This window comes from Grus americana, chromosome Z (assembly GCF_028858705.1).
Source record: "Grus americana isolate bGruAme1 chromosome Z, bGruAme1.mat, whole genome shotgun sequence".
NCBI classification, from domain to species: Eukaryota; Metazoa; Chordata; class Aves; order Gruiformes; family Gruidae; genus Grus; species Grus americana.
This window is the reverse complement of record NC_072891.1, coordinates 32,248,800-32,267,583: the sequence shown is the minus strand read 5'-3', so window position 1 is coordinate 32,267,583 and position 18,784 is coordinate 32,248,800. Positions and strand designations below refer to the sequence as shown.

At 38.8% G+C, this 18,784-nt stretch overlaps 1 protein-coding gene across 4 annotated transcripts in view; it reads right to left on the bottom strand.

Moving 5' to 3' along the window:
• The window catches only part of UHRF2 (ubiquitin like with PHD and ring finger domains 2), a 96,218-nt gene that overhangs the window by 33,384 nt on the left and 44,050 nt on the right, over nucleotides 1-18,784 (bottom strand). For all 4 annotated transcript variants that reach the window (XM_054809053.1, XM_054809055.1, XM_054809056.1 and 1 more), the window contains one exon: nucleotides 4,406-4,515. In XM_054809053.1, the coding sequence (XP_054665028.1) occupies nucleotides 4,406-4,515 (110 nt within the window). The remainder of the gene's footprint in view (nucleotides 1-4,405; nucleotides 4,516-18,784) is intronic.

The following is an 18,784-nucleotide window of genomic DNA, read 5'->3' as shown; positions in this document are numbered from 1 at the left end:
TCCAGAGAAAGGCCACAAAAATGATCAGAGGGCTGGAATACCTCTCCTATGAGGAAAGGCTGACAGAGTTGGGATTGTTCAGCCTGGAGAAAAGAAGGCTCCGGGGACACCTTATTGTGGCCTTCCAATATATAAAGGGAGCTTATAAGACAGACAGGGAAAGACGTTTTACCAAGGCTTGTAGTGACAGGACAAGGGGTAATGGTTTTAAACTAAAAGAAGGTAGATTCAGACTACATAGAAGGAAGACATTTTTTATGATGACGGTGAGGCACTGGAAAAGGTTGCCCAGAGAGGCTATGGATGCCCCATCCCTGGAAGTGTTCAAAGTCAGGTTGAATGGAGCTTTGAACAACGTGATTTAGTGAAAGATGCCCCTGCCCCTGCCAGGGGCTATTGGATAAGATGATCTTTAAAAGTCCATTCCAACTCAAATCATTCTATGATAAGAAGTGCTGTAACACTGCGGTTTGAATTTATTTTATTTTTTAAGAGAAAAAACTTAAAAGCTGAAGAACATAGAAGAATTACTGAAGAGGAAAATTTATCAGCTACAGATAGAAGGTCTAGTGATACATACTAGCTAGAAAACATGAGAGGCAAATGAGTAAGGCGACCAGCAGTGGTTATTTTACAAAGCCTCAAAGGCAAAGGTTAGATACACCTAAAAAGAAAGCAAAAATTTCTCAGTGTACTCCTTCTAACAAAGTCTAGCCTAGAAGATTTATCTGCATAATATCCAAATGGAAGTAATCTTCTAGTTTAAGACTTCTCTCCTGGGGTTCATTTGAAGAGAAAGGAAACATTGTAAGAGTGCTGAAGAACAAATCTGTGGATTTTTCAGCACAGCTAGGTAAAACTCACAGTCTAAGGTGTCAACACTAACTCAAGACAAACTGAAGAAATCCCAGGTAAATGGTATCCCCTTTGAAAAATTTTAAAAGTGATGACTGAGCACTCCCTAAAGAAACTCACTAGTCTACCTCATCCACTAAATCACTTGCAAAAAGAAACTACATATTTTTCTTTATCTCTTACCATCACAGGTTGTTTAGGCCTATATAATTTACTGTTTTCAGTTACAAAACCAGTTTCTTAGGTCAAAGGTTAGTAATAATATTTTTTTTAAAAAGATGAAAAAATCAAAAAGGTCTACATATTTCAGTTCAGTTAAACAATATCTGGAGTTTTCAAATTCAATATACAAACAAACTACGAATTGTCACTTTCATGACATGACTTTATCACATTTCTGCTTTAACCATGTCGTAAGTCAAATGCACTGATTATATCTGCACATTGGTCACATGAAGACAGGTCTGTTTACCCCTACCAACACTGTAGAGTTTAGCTGCATATATCATTTCGTATTCTGTTCTTTTGCAGGAAGAGTTCTCACATTCATAGCACAAATCTGGATTATGATGGAAGTAATATATGTTGGCATCTATGTCTTATTTCCATTTTTCATACAAATATTTGAAACGTATTTACAAGTATGTCACTTATTAGTTTTCTAATTTTCTAATATAATTTTCTACTAGGTTTAGCCCTACTCTTTTCCTGGGCTGCAAAATTTAGATTTCCATTAAATAATTTCAAATTAACTACCTTATTTTCAACTGTAACTGCCAAACATATATTGACGTACTTTTATCTAAAAACCCAACTAAAGTACAGTCATGCTCAAGCAATAACAATTTTCTGCAAAGGTAGCCAACATTGGAAATAATTTTCATCAGATAAACAAAGTAGGCATTCTATCTTTTGGAAAGGACATGGACAGTAGCTTAATACAGTCAGTGCATTTTCTGATTGTGCTTACAACAATCTCATAGAGTATTTCAGGCCAATTAATTCTTTGAATTTCTTCTGCCATTACTGCAACAAAAATCTGCAGCTTTTCACAGCATATAAGCTAAGGTAGCTGTGTATGTGTTTATAGATATATGTGTATATATTTTAAAATTTCAAATACAAAGTACAAATAGGGATGTAAGTACAGTCCAGAGGTAAAGGGTATACTGCTTACAGCAGACAGCTCAACTGATGTGCACTGTGCATAAGCGAACAAAGACAAGGCAGCTGACCAAAAAATCGGAATCACATGAACAGAAATTGAAAGGGCAGTGTGGTGAGAAAGTTGGCCTCAGGAAAAAGAGCAGTTCAAAACAAGAAATAAGGCAAAATTGCCAGATCAATTATGTTTTCAGTGTGACATTTTTAGAGACTATATTTCTGTGTTACTTTTATTTATGAAGGTTTGTAAACAATATCCTGAAATGAATAAAAATGGTACCAGGAACAAAATGAAACAAAACATTCAGAGGTGCAAATCTCTACACAGATGGTAATATGTAAGTAGTTTAAGAAGCAAAGAGGTTACAAATAAAGAAATAGCTGTCAAAGTAGGAGGGAAAGAGCTCTACGTGGAAAAGAGCTTGGCTGTGAAACAGTAAAGGTGGCAATCAGTGTAGGCAGTACAGAATGGTGAGGCCACGCCTTGAGAACTGAGTTCAGTTTTGGGCCCCTCACTACAAGAAGGACATTGAGGTGCTGGAGTGCATCCAAAGAAGGGCAACAAAGCTGGTGAAGGGTCTAGAGCACAAGTCTTATGAGGAGCGGTTGAGGGAACTGGGGTTGTTTAGCCTGGAGAAGAGGAGGCTGAGGGGAGACCTTCTCACTCTCTACAACTACCTGACAGGAGGTTGTAGCCAGGTGAGTGTTGGGCTCTTCTCCCAAGTGACAAGCGATAGGACAAGAGGAAATGGCCTCAAGTTGTGCCACAGGAGGTTTAGATTGGATATTAGGAAAAATTTCTTCACTGAAAGGGTTGTCAAGCATTGGAACAGGCTGCTCAGAGAGTGGTTGAGTCACCATCCCTGGAGGTATTTAGAAAACGTGTAGATGTGGTGTGTAGGGACATGGTTTAGTGGTTTGACTTGGCAGTGTTAGGTTAACATTTGGCCTTGATGATCTTAAAGGTCTTTTCCAACCAAAATGATTCTATGATAAATAAATACTCATGTCAGATCAAATGGTGCCACTGTAGACAAATTTGTATAGTCAGCAATATAGTAATCATTTCCTTAACACACGTAATTTTAAAAATTAATTCACTACACAGTAGCTACAGGGAAGAACTAAATGAACTGTAATAATTTTATATGACCTTTAAAAAGTTTCATAAACAATTAGACTTGCAAAATAAGTAGGTATGTAAATGCAAGGCAGTATCTCCTTCTCTGGAGATATTCAAAACCTGCCTGGATGCAACCCTGTGCAATGTGCTCTAGATGAACTTGCTTCAGCAAGGGAGTTGGACTAGATGATCTCCAGAGGTCTCTTCCAACCTCTCCCATTCTGTGATCTGTAGATTTTTAAATTTCTCATGCTACATTTTTTTTAAAATAAAAACATGTTTTAAGTTATTGCAAAAACTCTTTAAGGTGACCAAGAAAAAAAAAAAACCAGAATGGATAGGTTTTTTGAGTAATCTGAGGAAAGTAAATCACAAATAGTGAAAAATCAGTTGTTAGAAGTTCATTTAGAGAAATTCACATTTTTACTTTTAAGAATACCTGAGCAAATGGTATTTGTTCCTCTGAGAAACAGTGATTTTTTGGATGATGGCCAATAAACAGTAAGCAGACTAGTTCTTGTGCACTGAGAGCTACATACAGAGCTTCTGAAAAAATGCCTTAGAGTGAGGATTCTAATATATAATAATATCTAATACCTATTAGTAGAGATGCAGTCCAATGTATCAGTGTTGCTATCACAAACACTCATTACTCCAAACTTTAGTATATTTTTAAACTTCGAATAAAATGTCATACTACTTTTCAGATAAGCTGTCACTAACCCCCTTCTGTGGTTGTGGGGAGGATGATGAAGTATGGCACAGTTTTTTAGAAGATCATGCAGGGCCAAATAATAATCCAAATGTTAATTATGCCTTTTTTCATGGTACAAGCAGCTCTAGCACAAAGTTTCTTATCTTTTCTTTTAATTCGGATAGGGTTGAAGAAGTGCATAATTACAGACTGATTCTATCCTTGGCATTTATTAGTTTAAATGACATATCAATTGCAAAAGCCATTCGGTGACCTGGACACCTGTCTAGGAACTTAACTGAGACTATGAATTCATTCTGCACAGTTCATCTAAAACTTTATCAGCTGTTCCCCTAAGATCTCATCAGTTTCTGAATATGTCAACTAATATAGCCATCTTACAGTAAATACACTTTTAGAATAGAAATCTAGAAAGGATTCTATATTATTACCTTCCTGAACACACAAAACAATTATTATTATTACCTCTGTATGCTGACACTTCTATTTTTTTTTAAAAGAACATCATTCAATTTGTACTTCTAATCAAATAACTTAAAAAAGCCTACTTTTGAAATCTCCATCCCCAAATGTCAATGGATAGGCTCCTGGCTTTTCAATCTTGTACATTTCCTCTATAAAAAGGATTTTACAATCATTTATTGTGTCTTCTGGGCCTCTGAAAAACAAAAAGAATAAAAAATATATTCAACTTAGTTCCTCAGACCTAGATTCTGTATTTTATGAATCCTAAGCAATGAGATAAAGCTAACTAGCATCTTTTTTTCATTAGTGATAGGATATTTTATTTCAATTCACACATGAAATTCAGTCTAGTACTGTAACTTCTAAGAAAACCAAAACACATACTTAAAACTCACAGAAAGAAAAGACTACTCCATTACCCTCAGACAATCCAGCAGCTGAGTATGCCCTTATTGACAGCCATCCATCATTTTGTAATTCTGCTTCTAAAACCTCAAAATTTTTTTGACTGAACACAGCAGTCAGTCCAGATGAAATCATATCCTCTTGAATACAGCATATCCAACATTATTATTACAAAAGTATAGTGTCAGAAATGAACCAGAAAAATGACTTATAAGACACAGTAATAGACATTACTTGGAACCCACAGAGTAAGAAAAGCAATAGAAAGCTTCAAAAGCACTCCTGTGATTCTGAATGTTTTGGAAACCTAAAACCCATTACTGCAAAGACACGTACAATACTGAATTATATCCTGTGAGTAGTCCTGCTAATGTCAGGTTTCAGTGCAAAATCTCTTCACCATATCTCAGTGATGAGTAACAAACAATCCACAACACAAATGCTGAAAGACATCTAGAGAAGGATTAGGAAACATTAAATGTAGAGAAAAGGTTTTGACCTCCTATTATACTGTCTTTGTATTTACTAAAATTCTAATTAAAATGTAAATGTATCTAGGAAGAAAAGGCCATAAAAACACCAACATTTTTAAAACACTCCTTTTTCTTCCCTCCTCAGGAGGATATTGTGTATTGTGCCTTCTTCAACTGTCTGTTCTCTGATCATTTTAAAGTTACTACCTAAGCTATAACTAAGCACGAATTTTCAGCATAATCCATATTGGAAGTATTAATTACTGAACATAGTCTCACTGATTTCATTATATCACGTGTCGTTACTGATTTCAGAGTTTAGCAGTTTGACACAAGAGAAAGGAATTTACTAGCTGGAGAGTGTTATTTCTTGCAGGCTGAGCCCCAGCCATTAAAAAAAAAAAATCTGAAGGAGATTTGGGTTTGTTGAATTTCTTTCGTTTTCAAAAGTTAATCTAATTCTGTTGCACTGCTGCAGTCCCTGTTTTGGTTCTAGAAAAACACTTCAAAATCTGAAACTACACAAGCAACTAAATGAATACAGACCAGAAATACCATCGCTGGAATTATTAAGATTATAAAGTTTAACATTTTACCAAGACTGTGATGTTTGTAGTTAAAATGTCCAGTGAGTATCCTGCAACACAAGAAATAAAATAGATTTTCTTCTTTCCTACACAGACATCAGATGTGCTGGACAGAGTAGGAGCAGCACACAGTCAGTCTAATTCCAAGTTAGGAAAGCGTGAAGATTACACAGTTTTTTGAAGGCTTTATTATGAATGAAAAAAACAAACTATTGTATTGGTTACTGTTCAGTATTTGAAGGAGGTTGTGCAAGATTCTGCTAAGTAAAGTGGAAGTGCACTGCACCATTACAAGTGTCTCTTGAGAAGCAGGGCAATAATGAGAATGAACAAGTGTAAAGATAATGATTAAATATTGACACATTGGAGACTATTTTCCAGGTGAAGGCCATCAGTAACTGAAAATGGTATGTTTCTTTCAAATATTTAGAGTGTAGAAAGGCCTGAGAATAAGTCTGAATCAGGTGAACAAGTCTTCTAAGCCGTATTTGTAGGATATCTGTAAGAAACAATCACAGAAGTGACTTGAAAATCCTTTTGAAGAGTCAGTCAGGTGGCATATCCCTATAGAAAGGTCAAGGCTGCAAAACTAAATCAAACTGTAGACAGGTAAGGAAACAAGAAATTAGGTCCACATTAAATAAGAATAACCACAATAACAGAACACCTCCAGAAACACCAGGTTTCAATCTGGGATCCGTTGGTCCCCGCTCTACGTCTTTGTCTTCTCCTACCACTTCCATTGTGATGACTCCAGTTCTTGAAGTCTGCCACATGCTAAGGCAGAAAAAAAACTAAGCCAGGGAAAAAAAAATCACAGGCAACACAACACTTCTTGGTGGCCCTGAGCACTGCAGTGTTTAGGACCATGGAACTGGTGTTGAGAGGACTGACAATGTCTTGATTCACTGTAATTGTCTTCTAAGTGTATCAACAGTTGTTTACTTTGGCATCTGAATTTATTTTGACCCTTTTTCTTCCTTGAACTTTTTGGAAAGAAAACATTCCTCATTGTTGGTTATATACATAAACAGCAAATACTAGCAAATTTCAAAGATTTGGGATATTTCTATAGAACATACAAATGCAAACACATCCATCAGATAGAGAACAGATTGTTTTCGTGACCAGGAAAAGCACGTATTTAAGCTAATCTTCATTTGCACCCTAAAGGGCATTACTTAAAAGCAGTTGTGGCCATTGTGGGTAACACCCCTCAGATTTATTTAGGTTTCCATACAGTGCAGTGAACACAGGAAGTCTGATTTTCTGCACCTCAGGCTGGATGAGACCACATTGACCAACCACCCACACTGGAACGCTAGACACCAGCTTCTGTTACAACAAAGTATGCCTCTGACAACATAAGGATACAGAGATACTTCCCGTCTGTGAATACCTACAGCACTTAAATTCCTCCAGCTGTTACCATATCTGCAGCTCTACTTAAGGCACAATTTCCAGATTTGGTTTAAAGTGAACTACTTAACTAGAAAACTGTCCCTGAAACAGAAGATGACTCCCAAGAATGACTACACCTCTAAAAGGGCTGTGGGTGCCAGTACACCCCTGCAGGGAAAGTGAGAGTGGAAGCTTCTCTCTTTTGCAGTAGCATGCAAAGACACTTTGAATTATCTACAACACATACCGATTCATTCACAGTCATAAAAGCACTATACATTCAAATATAGAAAGGACAAATTGTAAACATACCCTGGTAGGAAAACCAAATGAACAAATATAGACCAAGTTCTCAAAGCATCAAGGTTTCACTGCTTATCTTCTGTAACTTGGAGAGTCTTAACTGCCCTATACTTTTTGTTGGTCCTAGATTACATAAAGATAAAACCAAAAGAAAACACATCTCCTGACACTCTTTAATGCTATAAATCTAGTTATGTTAAGACCTTCCTTACTTATACCACTGTTTGCCTGCCTATCCAGCTTGATTCCTCTAGGACTTATTTCTAACATAACTCGAAGTGGTGAATATATTTTAAAACCAAAATACAGAATCATGACTTCTTTCACCTAAGTAAGGCGAAATTTATATTCATATTAAAAAATACATGTATTAGTTTGTATATCTGTATGCTTACAAAGCAAAAGATAAAAAATAAACAAGTACACCTTAAAGCAGATCTATATGGAAAAATCAAAACAGTCATAGAAAATGAATAATATGTTGGATAATAGTAAGCATACAACATGTGCATTTACAGAAAATTTGAAGCATAATTTATTAAGTTATTTTATTAAGTTAAAATCTTGTCAAGAAACAATAGTGACAGTCTCAATGTCTCAGCTATCAACACGACTTTACTCGTGTCATGGAATACAGAGATAGCCCCAAATTCCAGTACATTTCAGACAAATTACAGCATATTTGCAGAGTGTATTTTTCCCCAATTTTTGCATCTTACAAATATTCAATGTGTATGTAGTCTAAATACACTATCCCTTTTATGAGGAAAATTGCATCTAGAAAAAACTTGCAACATTTCCTTCCCTCTCTCTACACTGTCTTCTTGTTTAGAGCTGGTTTACTTTGATTTACCCTCTTTTTTACTGCATTTGCTCCAGAAGTTTAGAAAGTAGTTGTTAAAAAAAAAAAAAAAAAAAGCTTTTCATCACATGTAATTCTCTGCATACAGTCTTTAGACAAAAAGGAAGGTTGCAAAACACCATAAATCTATACTCACAAATCTCTACAGATATTTGTATCACTGCTATCCATTACTTGGGAAACAAGCCAAGCCTGAGGTCAGTAGAATATTTATTAGGAGTATATTCCACTGGTGTCAATTTAAACTATTAAAAGGACTTTTAACTACAATGATTATCACATTGTTTTCTTGAAAGATACCATGAAAATATTTCTAAGCTGGTTCAATGATGTTAGTGTTCCAAAAGGCACCAAAGCAAAAAGTTTTTGTGAAGTATGCAGAAGCATGGATTTTTATCATCAGCTTTATTACAAAAAATAAAGTGAGATCTGCACAGACTAGAGAACTAGGTGGAGAGGAACCAAATTAAATTCGACAAGGGCAAATGTAGGATCCTGTACCTAGGGAGGAATAAGCCCAAGCACCAGCACAGGTTAGGGGCTGACCTGCTGGGAAGCAGCTCCACAGAGAAAGACCTGGGAGTCCTGGTGGACAACAAGCTCTCCATGAGCCAGCAATGTGCCCTCATGGCCAAGAAGGCCAATGGTATCCTGGGCTCCATTAAGAAGAGCATGGCCAGCAGGTCGAGGGAGGTTCTCCTCCCTGTCTACTCTGCCCTGGTGAGGCCACACCTGGAGTGCTGTGTCCAGTTCTGGGCTCCCCAGTTCAAGAAAGACAGGGGACACCTAGAGAGTCCACTGGAGTGCTACAAGGATGATTAGGGGCCTGGAGCATCTCTTGTATGAGGAAAGGCTGAGAGAGCTGGGTCTGTTTAGCCTGGAGAAGAGAAGACTGAGAGGGGATCTCATCAGTGGTTATAAATATCTAAAGGGTGGATGTCAAGAGGATGAGGCCAGACTCTTCTCAGTGGTGCCCAGTGACAGGACAAGGGGCAATGGGCACAAACTGGAACACAGGAAGTTCCATCTGAATAGGAGGAAAAACTCCTTCACTGTGAGGGTGACCGAGCACTGGAACAGGCTGCCCAGAGAGGTTGTGGAGTCTCCTGCTCTGGAGATATTCAAAACCTGCCTGGACACCACCCTGTGCAACCTGCTGCAGGTGATCCTGCTTTAGCAGGGTGGTCGGACCAGTTGATCTCCAGAGGTCCCTTCCAATCCCTATCATTCTGTAATTCTGTGAAATCATGTGTATATTTTGTCAACCTCAAAGTGCTGAAGTGCAACATAGTTTTTATATATTTAGTGAAAGAACTCCTCTGATTAATACTAGAAAACACAGAACTCTTAAAATAAAATAAAAAAATCAGTTGCATGGAGGTAACACTTGGTAAAAGCATGTTTTTCCTCTCATAGTACTGCTATCCTACTGACATAAGCCATACTGTTCCCATACCTAGATGGAACTGATAAAATACACGGAATTAATAATTTCTGTATCACATATTAGGCCATAGTAGACATTCCTTCTCTTTTGGGGGCCTCCTGTATTTTTTCTTTGGGATAAGGGCACTCAGAAAGTAACTTTCAGAATTAACTTTTTCCTAAAAGATAGGCAGTATTTGAACCAGAGAAAACAGTTTATTTTCTGCTATGAGCTACATAAGGAGCAAGCAAATACTTATCAAATAACTTTACAAAGCTGGTGTGTTCCAACAAATGCCACAGCTGCATATCCGGAACTACAGAGGAAGATCAACCACCATTGCAACAAATGATGGCTAATAACAAACAGCTAAGCCTTACCAAAGCTAAAAATCTCTGCTCAGCTAGTTGCTCTTAAAAGACTAATTCTTCTGCCACATTACACATACAATAACTTTACTAATGATTACGCTACAAATAATTTATCTTGAAAACTAGGGTTAACTAATAAATTTGCGGTTATATTATTCTCTCAAATATACACATGAAATAACACCTTTCCTCATTTCTTTACCTTACCATACCAAAAATTAGATTAAAAAAAACCCACTTGAGTTATACATTATGCCTACTAAATGGCACTGCATTTGTATTTCATAGGTACACTAAGTCCTTTAGAGAAATTAAATCCCAAAACAGAGCCAGACCCTTCAATACAATAGAATTCCTAATACAAGCTTTGCTTTTAGACAGTTTAGCCATAGCCAGACAGAAAACTTCAACTGAACCTTCTCATACCTGTATTTTTTCCCCCACATTTTTTTTTTTTTTTAAACCTGCAGGATGCCAAACACTCTACACATACATAGTCACAGCTGACTAGAAGTATGACAACCGAGCATTATCATGGATATTTCAAAGGTCACCTTTCCAGAAAATAAAACCTGCTGGATGATAATTACCGTGCTGTGAAAACTCTTATCAGTTCTTATAGTCTGAGAGATTCAGTTACAACTGCCAGATCTCTATCTGGAATTTTCTGGGTTTATCACTTTACCATATTGAAATTAGAAGAAAAATATTTCAAAACACACTAAGAGTCAAAATACAATGCCGAATAAAAACAGAAAAAAAAATTAGTATTAAAAAAATATACACAAAGGTTATATTCACACGACTAATTATAAGGAAAAGTATCTAATGGCAATCTGTCTTTAGGCCTCCTAAGAGCAAAACCTTACTCACACTAAGTCATGTCTACTGCAGACAAACTGATTTGTCAGCTTCTGTTGTTACTATCAAAGGGTATTGTCCAAGTCAGCAGAGAAACAGCCACAATCAGAATAAAACCTAACAGAATATAATGATGGCTATGCTCTCCAAATGTATAAATTCAGTTAACAAACAATACAAAAATCAAAACAGGACCAAATTTACTACCACTTTCAGTATCTATCTTTTCACATGCACTACTTTGTTTACATCCCATTTATGATCCATCAGTGTCTATTCTGCTTTTGCAGTGCTTGCAGCCAGCAACTCTCTATTTTCTCCTGCACCAACAATGGCTGGATAACTTCATCAGAAATATGCCAACAATCTACGTGACTATCAGCCAAAAGAATGTTTTGAAATTAAAGTAAATATGTGTAACAGCATGCACATTTCAAAAGATGTTAAATGGAAAATACCTCAATTGGATATAAAATATTAAAACATGAAAAATCACTACCAGTTGCTTTACATTTAAACATTAACTATAACTTCAGCTAAACTGTAGTTTCAACAAACTGCAAATACACATTGTCTCCACTAAATGAAACAAAGGCTAAAACATGCCCATAAAGCAATTATAACCCCCACAAAACATGACTGGAGATTTGATTTTGAACAGTCTTGTTTTAAAGGTAACTTACAAAATTTTCTCACATGAAGACAGCACATTACATTGATAATTTGACCAAATTCTGCTGGGTTGCACTGAATTACAAAGAGGTTCTTTTATTTTGTATTGGATGTAAGCAGAAAAACGGACAATATTTTCAAGATTTTTTTTAGAATATTCCACACCTATTTGGTTTATCAGGAAAATACAAATGCACAGTATTAGCTGTGCTTTCAATTCAACTTTATTTGTATTACACAAGCCACTATTAACAATCAAGACACAATCCAGCTTTACAACTATGCAAAGATTTTACTACCCCAATGTAAGACATGGAGCTGTTGGAGTGAGTCCAGAGGAGGGCCATGAAGATGATCAGCGGGCTGGAGCACCTCTCCTATGAGGGCAGGCTGAGAGAACTGGGATTGTTCTGCCTGGAGAAGAGAAGGCTGTGGGGACACCTAATAGCAGCCTTCCAGTACCTGAAAGAGGTGGCTACAGGAAAGCTGTGGAGGGACTGTTTACAAGGGCATGGAGCGATAGGACAAGGGGTAATGGTCTTAAGCTGAAGGAGGGCAGAGTTAGATGAGATGTTAGGAAGAAATTCTTTACTGTGAGGGTGGTGAGGGACTGGACCAGGTTGCCTAGAAAAGTTGTGGCTGTCCCCTCCCTGGACATGTTCAAGGCCAGGTTGGATGGGGCTTTGGGCAACCTGGTCTAGTGGAAGGTGTTCCTGCCCATGGCAGAGGGGTTGGAACTAGATGATCTTTGAGGTCCCTTCCAATGCAAACAATTTTATCATTCTATATGTAGTACTAAGATTTAAAAAAACCAAAAAACAAAAACCAAAAACATAAATTAAACCAAACCTATTTCCCAGGATACGTCAAAGACTTTACTATTAAAAACATCATAATCTAACATGAATTGTTAAGGCCTTTAAAAACAAAACACACACACCCAACTCCCAAACCTTCAAATTCACATTGTGAATACACAGACAGGCCAGCCAGGATATTACTTTTTTAATCTCAGTAGTGGGCATAATGCTTGATGCATTTACAAAACAATATATTACAGTTCATGGTGCCAGACTCTGGAAGCAAAGATTTGGACGCAGGGCCTATCCTTTTTTTTCCTAAGCCTGGGATCCGTAAAGGAGATGAACATTAAAAAAGCAAGCATAAACTTAGTAACTGGGGAAAGGGGAAAGCACTGGCCTGAGGGAACCACAGGTCACACTGACAAATCCAAATAAACTATTTACCATAGCAGCTCAGGAGCTAGACTCTGCCTTATGCCATGAAATCCACTGAGGAGAGCAAGATGCAGCTAATGGAGATGGATCCCACCCACCGCGCAGCGCCAGCACTCGAGATCCACCAGGAGCCGGCAGGGCGTCTGCATGCGGACCTGTCCATGGTCCTGCAGGAAAGCCACTGCTTCGACCAGGGAGGGGACACGGCTGCCATTACCACAACTCCTCTCCTAGAACTGGATTAAGTCTGTGGCTGGCACTACCACAACGCTAAATGGGCATCCACAGTTTCCAAATCCAGGTTCAAACACGCAGATGTTAACACCTATTTAACTTAACATTCATAAAGAACCAGGTCAAAAAAGAGCTGGTTGAAGACCCACAAAGATGGAATCGCAACAGCTTCATACATGAAAAACAAAGCTGCAGGAGCTGTGCTTGGCTTCACAGGGCACGGTCTAAGATCAGTCCACTTCTCTATGTAGACTGAATTTCAAGACTCAGAACAACACAAAGAGCCTGCTCAATACATCATTCCAGGGGTCTGGACTAGTGAATAAGTTCTTTCACGCTAGGAGGAGGCAGAGCTACACACAGGTGATTCTTACTAGAAGAGGTTAAAAGCTTCTATCCAGATTTTACATTGTGTTACAATTCTAAGAGTAGATGCAGCACACATACTCATCATGAGCTTAGATACAGTTACAGGAGACCAAACCGTGTACCCAGCTGGATTAACTGAGAATCTCAATTCAAAAACAGAGACATGAGAAGAAGCATCTCTCTTTGCAACAAAAAAATCACAGGGATACTGTCAGGATGGAAAGGCCTTCAGAGAACAAATAATAGCAAAGGAATAGTCTCGAAAACACAGAAACATGGTAAATACTCTACCATAATAAAAATAATATTAAGTGAATAAATTTAGGGTGCTTTAAAACCAATTAAAAAAACTCCAACCCATGCAAACAAACAAAAAAGGAAAAAATCTGAAGGTATCCACCATAAAATAGTAAAAACAAAGACATGACAACATTTCCCATAGAATGCTTCACATCAAACCAAAGACAAACGAGAACTGCTCAGAAACAAAGCCAAAACCACATTTCTAGCCTGAAAGTTGGTAATGAATGGATTATCAGAGCTTAAATATACATGACAGCATTACTTTAATGAAAAAGTTTGGCATCCAGGGATGCTCCTGCTCAGAATATTATGAATCTCATCTCACCAAGAATTCCTGAGAGAATACACAGTGGCCTACAGAGAGAAAAAGTCCTAATTAATTTGGCATTTAGAGGGCAGCTGCTCATTTTGGAATGTCTTCATTCTTAATATTTCCCAATTCTCTTCAGACACATTACATCAACTACCTGTGCCATGGTGTTCAATTCCATTAGTGCACAATATTAAATGCTCCATTTAAGTGCCCAATGGCTGTTATATAATGGCAATGCAGCCTTTCTAGGTCTTATGTGTATGTTTAGAATCTGTAATGATTCCATTATTATTCATCATTTTTTTGTGTAGATATATACAAATGTTCATAGATTTTTTGGTAAAACTGTTGGAGAGATTCCTCAATAAACAACTGAGGAAACTGTGGATGGGGTAGGCAAGCAAAGGGCCTAGGGTGAAGAAGAGAATAAACACAGCAATCAACAACAACAACAAAAAGGTAGAAGTGCAATCACTTGAAGTGTAGGCATGTAAAGAAAGAAGTGCCAGCAGAAAAGCCTTATGAGGAAAGCTCTCATGACATTTCTGGGGAATTGGCACACTTTGATGCCTCCCTGAAATAACTGTACACCAATGCATACAGCATGGAGAACAAAGAAGAGTTATTACAGAAATCTGTGTAATTACTGCAGGTCCATGACCTCACTGAGATCATGGAGACGTGGTGGGATAGCTTGCACGACTGGAGTACTGTGACAAAGGGGTATGTGCTCTTCAAGGCCAGGTAGAAAGAGGGCAGGTCAGCAGCCAGTCGAGAGCTTACAGGTCAAGATTAGCAGACAGAACAACGTGTGATGCTGTAGTGGGTGCCTGCTAGAGACCTCCTAATCAGGGATAAGTACACGAAGCCTTCTCCATCAAATGGAAGAAGTTTCATGTTTACAGGCCCTGGTTCTCACAGGGAATTTGAAGCACCCTGATATCTGCCAGAAAGATAACAGAGCAGAACACAAACAACCTAGGAAATTTCCGAAGTGCAGTGATAACAACTTCCTGACACAGATGATCAAGGAGAGGTGCATTGCTAGACCCAATACTTGCAAATTAGGAAGAACTGGTCATGGGACATTACAGCCAGGGCAGTTTGGCTGCAATGATGACGAGATGATGGAGTTCAGGATCCTTAGAGGAGGGAGCAAGGTAAAAAGCAAGACAACCCTGGATTTCAGGACAGGAGACTGCAATGTCTTCAGAGATGCACTTGGAAAAAATACGACAGGATACAGCCCTGGAGAGAAGGGTACAGTAGAGCTAGTCAATATTCAAGGATCACCTCCTCCAAGCTCAGGAAAAGCCTATCACCATGTGCAGGAAAATCAAAGACAACACGAGGCCTGCATGGATAAGCAAGGAGCTCCCAGACTAAACTCAGACATAAAAAAGAAGGGTATAAGAAGTGGAAGCAGGGGCAGCTGACCCAGGGGGGAGTATGGAGTTCGTATCCAATTGTGTAGGCATAGGGGTGGGAAAGCCAAGGTCTACCTTGGTTTGAATCTGGCAAGAGATGTGAAAGGCAACAAAGAAGGACTCTGCAACTATAAATACGGAAAGGAAAACTGGAGAAAATGTGGGCACACTACTAAACATGGCAGGACCCCAATGACAAAAAAAAATAGAAAAAGCCAAGGTGCTCAGTGCATTCTTTGCCTCAGTGTTTACTGGTAAGACCAGTGTTCAGGAATCCCAGGCCACTGAGACCAGAGGGAATGTCTAGAGCAAGGAAGATTTAGCCTCGGTGGAGGAGGATTAGGTTATAGAGCACTTAAACTGAACATATATAAGTCTATGGGGCCTAACAGGTTGTGCCCATGAGCACTATGGGATCTGTCTGACATCTGGACAAGGCTACTCTTAGTCATCTTTGAAAGATCATGACAACTGGGACACCTTCCTGAGAACTGGAAGAGAGCAAATGTCACTCCTACCTTCAAGAAAGAAGATCTGCTGACAGACTGGTCAGCCTCACCTCAATCCATGGGAAGGCGATGGAGCAAATAATCCTGGAAATGATTTCCAGATATGAGAACAAGAAGGTATCAAGAACTGTGAGCACGGACTTAGAAAGTGGAAATCATGCTTAATCACCATGACTACAATGAGGTGACTTGCTTGGAAGATGACAGGTGAGCAGGAGACGCTATTATGTCCACTTTAAGGCTTTTGATACACTCTCCCATAACATCCTCACATACAAGCTGACAAAGTATGGGTTAAATGCACAGTAAGGAGGACTGAAAACTGGCTGAATCCACAGGATTGTGACCACTGGCTCAAAGTCCAGTTGGAGGCAAGCCAGCAGCACCCCAGAGGTTGATCTTGGGGCTAGTACTTTTTATCATCCTCGTTAATGACCTGAATGACGGGAACAGAGTGGACTCTCAGCAAGCTCACAGATGATACAAAACCAGGAGTAGTTGCCAATATAGCAGATGCGTTCAGAGTGACCTGGAGAGTTAGACAGAGGAATTTAATTATGTTCAAAGAGAAACTTCAAGTCCTGCACATAGGGACTATCCCATCCACCAGTACATGCCAAGTGCCAACTAACTGGAGTGCAGCTTGGTAGATAAAGGCCTTGAGGAACTCATAAACAAGCTGATGATAAACCAGCAACGTGCCCTTGTAAGCAAAGAAGGTCAACAGCCTCCTGGACTGCAGTGATGAGAACACTGCCAGCAGGCAGAGGGAAGGCGAATGTTCCTCACTACTCAGCACTGGTGAGGCCAAGTCTGGGCTCCCCACAGTAAGACAGACATGGGCCTACAGGAATGGTTCTAGAAAAGGGCCACGAAAATGATTAAGGGACTGGAAGATGTTTGATATGGGAGTGTTTAGCCTGGAGAAGAGAAGGCTTGTGTGTGGACAGCTCTTATCTATGTGTATAAAACACGGAGTCAGACTCCTCTCACTAGTGCCTACTGCCAGGACAAGAGGTAACAGGCATAAAGAGAAAAAACATTAAATTCCCTCTGACCACACAAAATACTGTTTTACAGTGATTGTCCAGAGAGATCTCCACCTATAAAGATACTCAAAACCCAACGGACATAGCCTCAATCAACCTACTCTAGCTGACCCTGCTTAAACAATCTCAAAAGCTCCCTTCCATTCTCAATGGTTCTCATACATGTATACATGTATTTCAGCACTACTCTTTTTATTTATTTCCATAATGCTTTTCCTAATATTGTGATGACCGTCAGTTGTTTTTCTTTTCCACACTCTTCGCATTTTTGCACTTAAGTCTGCTTTCTTCTGTTTGGAATTACTTTGCTCAGTGGCAACAAACTAAACTTCAAAATACTTCTAAAAATCACCCCCTAGAAAGCAAGTCAAAAACTCTGTGGATCCAAATCTGCATGTTTATTAGAGAAAGGACAGTGTTACAAATACTGAAGATATAGTTTATGTGCTGGGAAAACAAACAAAAACTTCAAGATCCAAGCCAACCCATTCTTCACCTTCAAAAGATACTTTTATCTTATGGTAATTATGAAATGGTTATGAAACCCAAAACATTCCAGCTTTTAACACTTGGTACTTACGCTTTGTTTGGTTGTTTTTTATGGGTTGGGGATTTTTGTTGCTGTTAAAGTAATTAATGCTTTAACATATAACAATTAAGCAATTTAAAAGTTAAGCTATTGAATGCCATCCAAACAACAAATTTTCTCCCCGTCTCGTTGCAATTTATGTCGATTACCTCTGGTCTGCCTGCCATGTACCATGTGCTCCGTGAACCATCTCAGCAGCCCTTTGCTGAATTCATTCTAGTTTATGTGTCTTTTGTGCACTGAGGTAGAGGGCATCTGTGTTTGGGGGTGGGAGGAATCTAATATTCTTCACGCAGTCTAATGAATGCTCAGTAAAACGGAATAACTAACTTTCCCCAGTCTTCTGATTACACTCCTTTTCATACAACCTGAATACTGTTAGCCTTCATTACACACTGCTAGCTCATGTTCAGCTTGCTGCCTGCCAAGGCTCACAGGTCCTTCTCATCAGAACCACTTCCCGGCTAGCATTGCGGCAAAGAGCTCTGCCTTTCCAGGTGCAAAATTTGGCATTTATCCTTGTTGAATTTCTTGAGGCTCCTGTCAGCCCCCTTCTCCTGCCTGCTCTGACTGGCAATATGACCCTTGAGTTTTCATCAATTTGGCGTCCCTGCAAACTTGGTGAGAGTGCACTGCATTGCCACTGCCACACTGTTGCTTCAGATATTAAATAGTACGGGTCCCAGGATACACCCTTGCAGTTCCCTGCTTGTTATCACTTTCCAGGTAGCATACAACTCATTAACCACTATCCTCTGAGCTGGATCATCCAATCTTATCTTTTTTTAAAGAGATTTGGTTGCCCATCCACCCAGATCACAACATCCTAATTGGGATATGATATGATGGGACACAGATGAAAGACCTGCTACAACTTGAAGTAAATGACATCTTGGCCACAGAGCTAATTGTTTTGTCATAGAGGGCAGCCAGGTTTGTAAGGCATAATTTGCTCTTGGAAATAACCCACCCTGGCTATTCCAAATCATCTTCACATGGCCAGCAATTCCAAAAGAAGTGTCCCGTGATGTTCCTCAGACTGGAAGAAGGCTGACTGGCCTTCTTTGAAG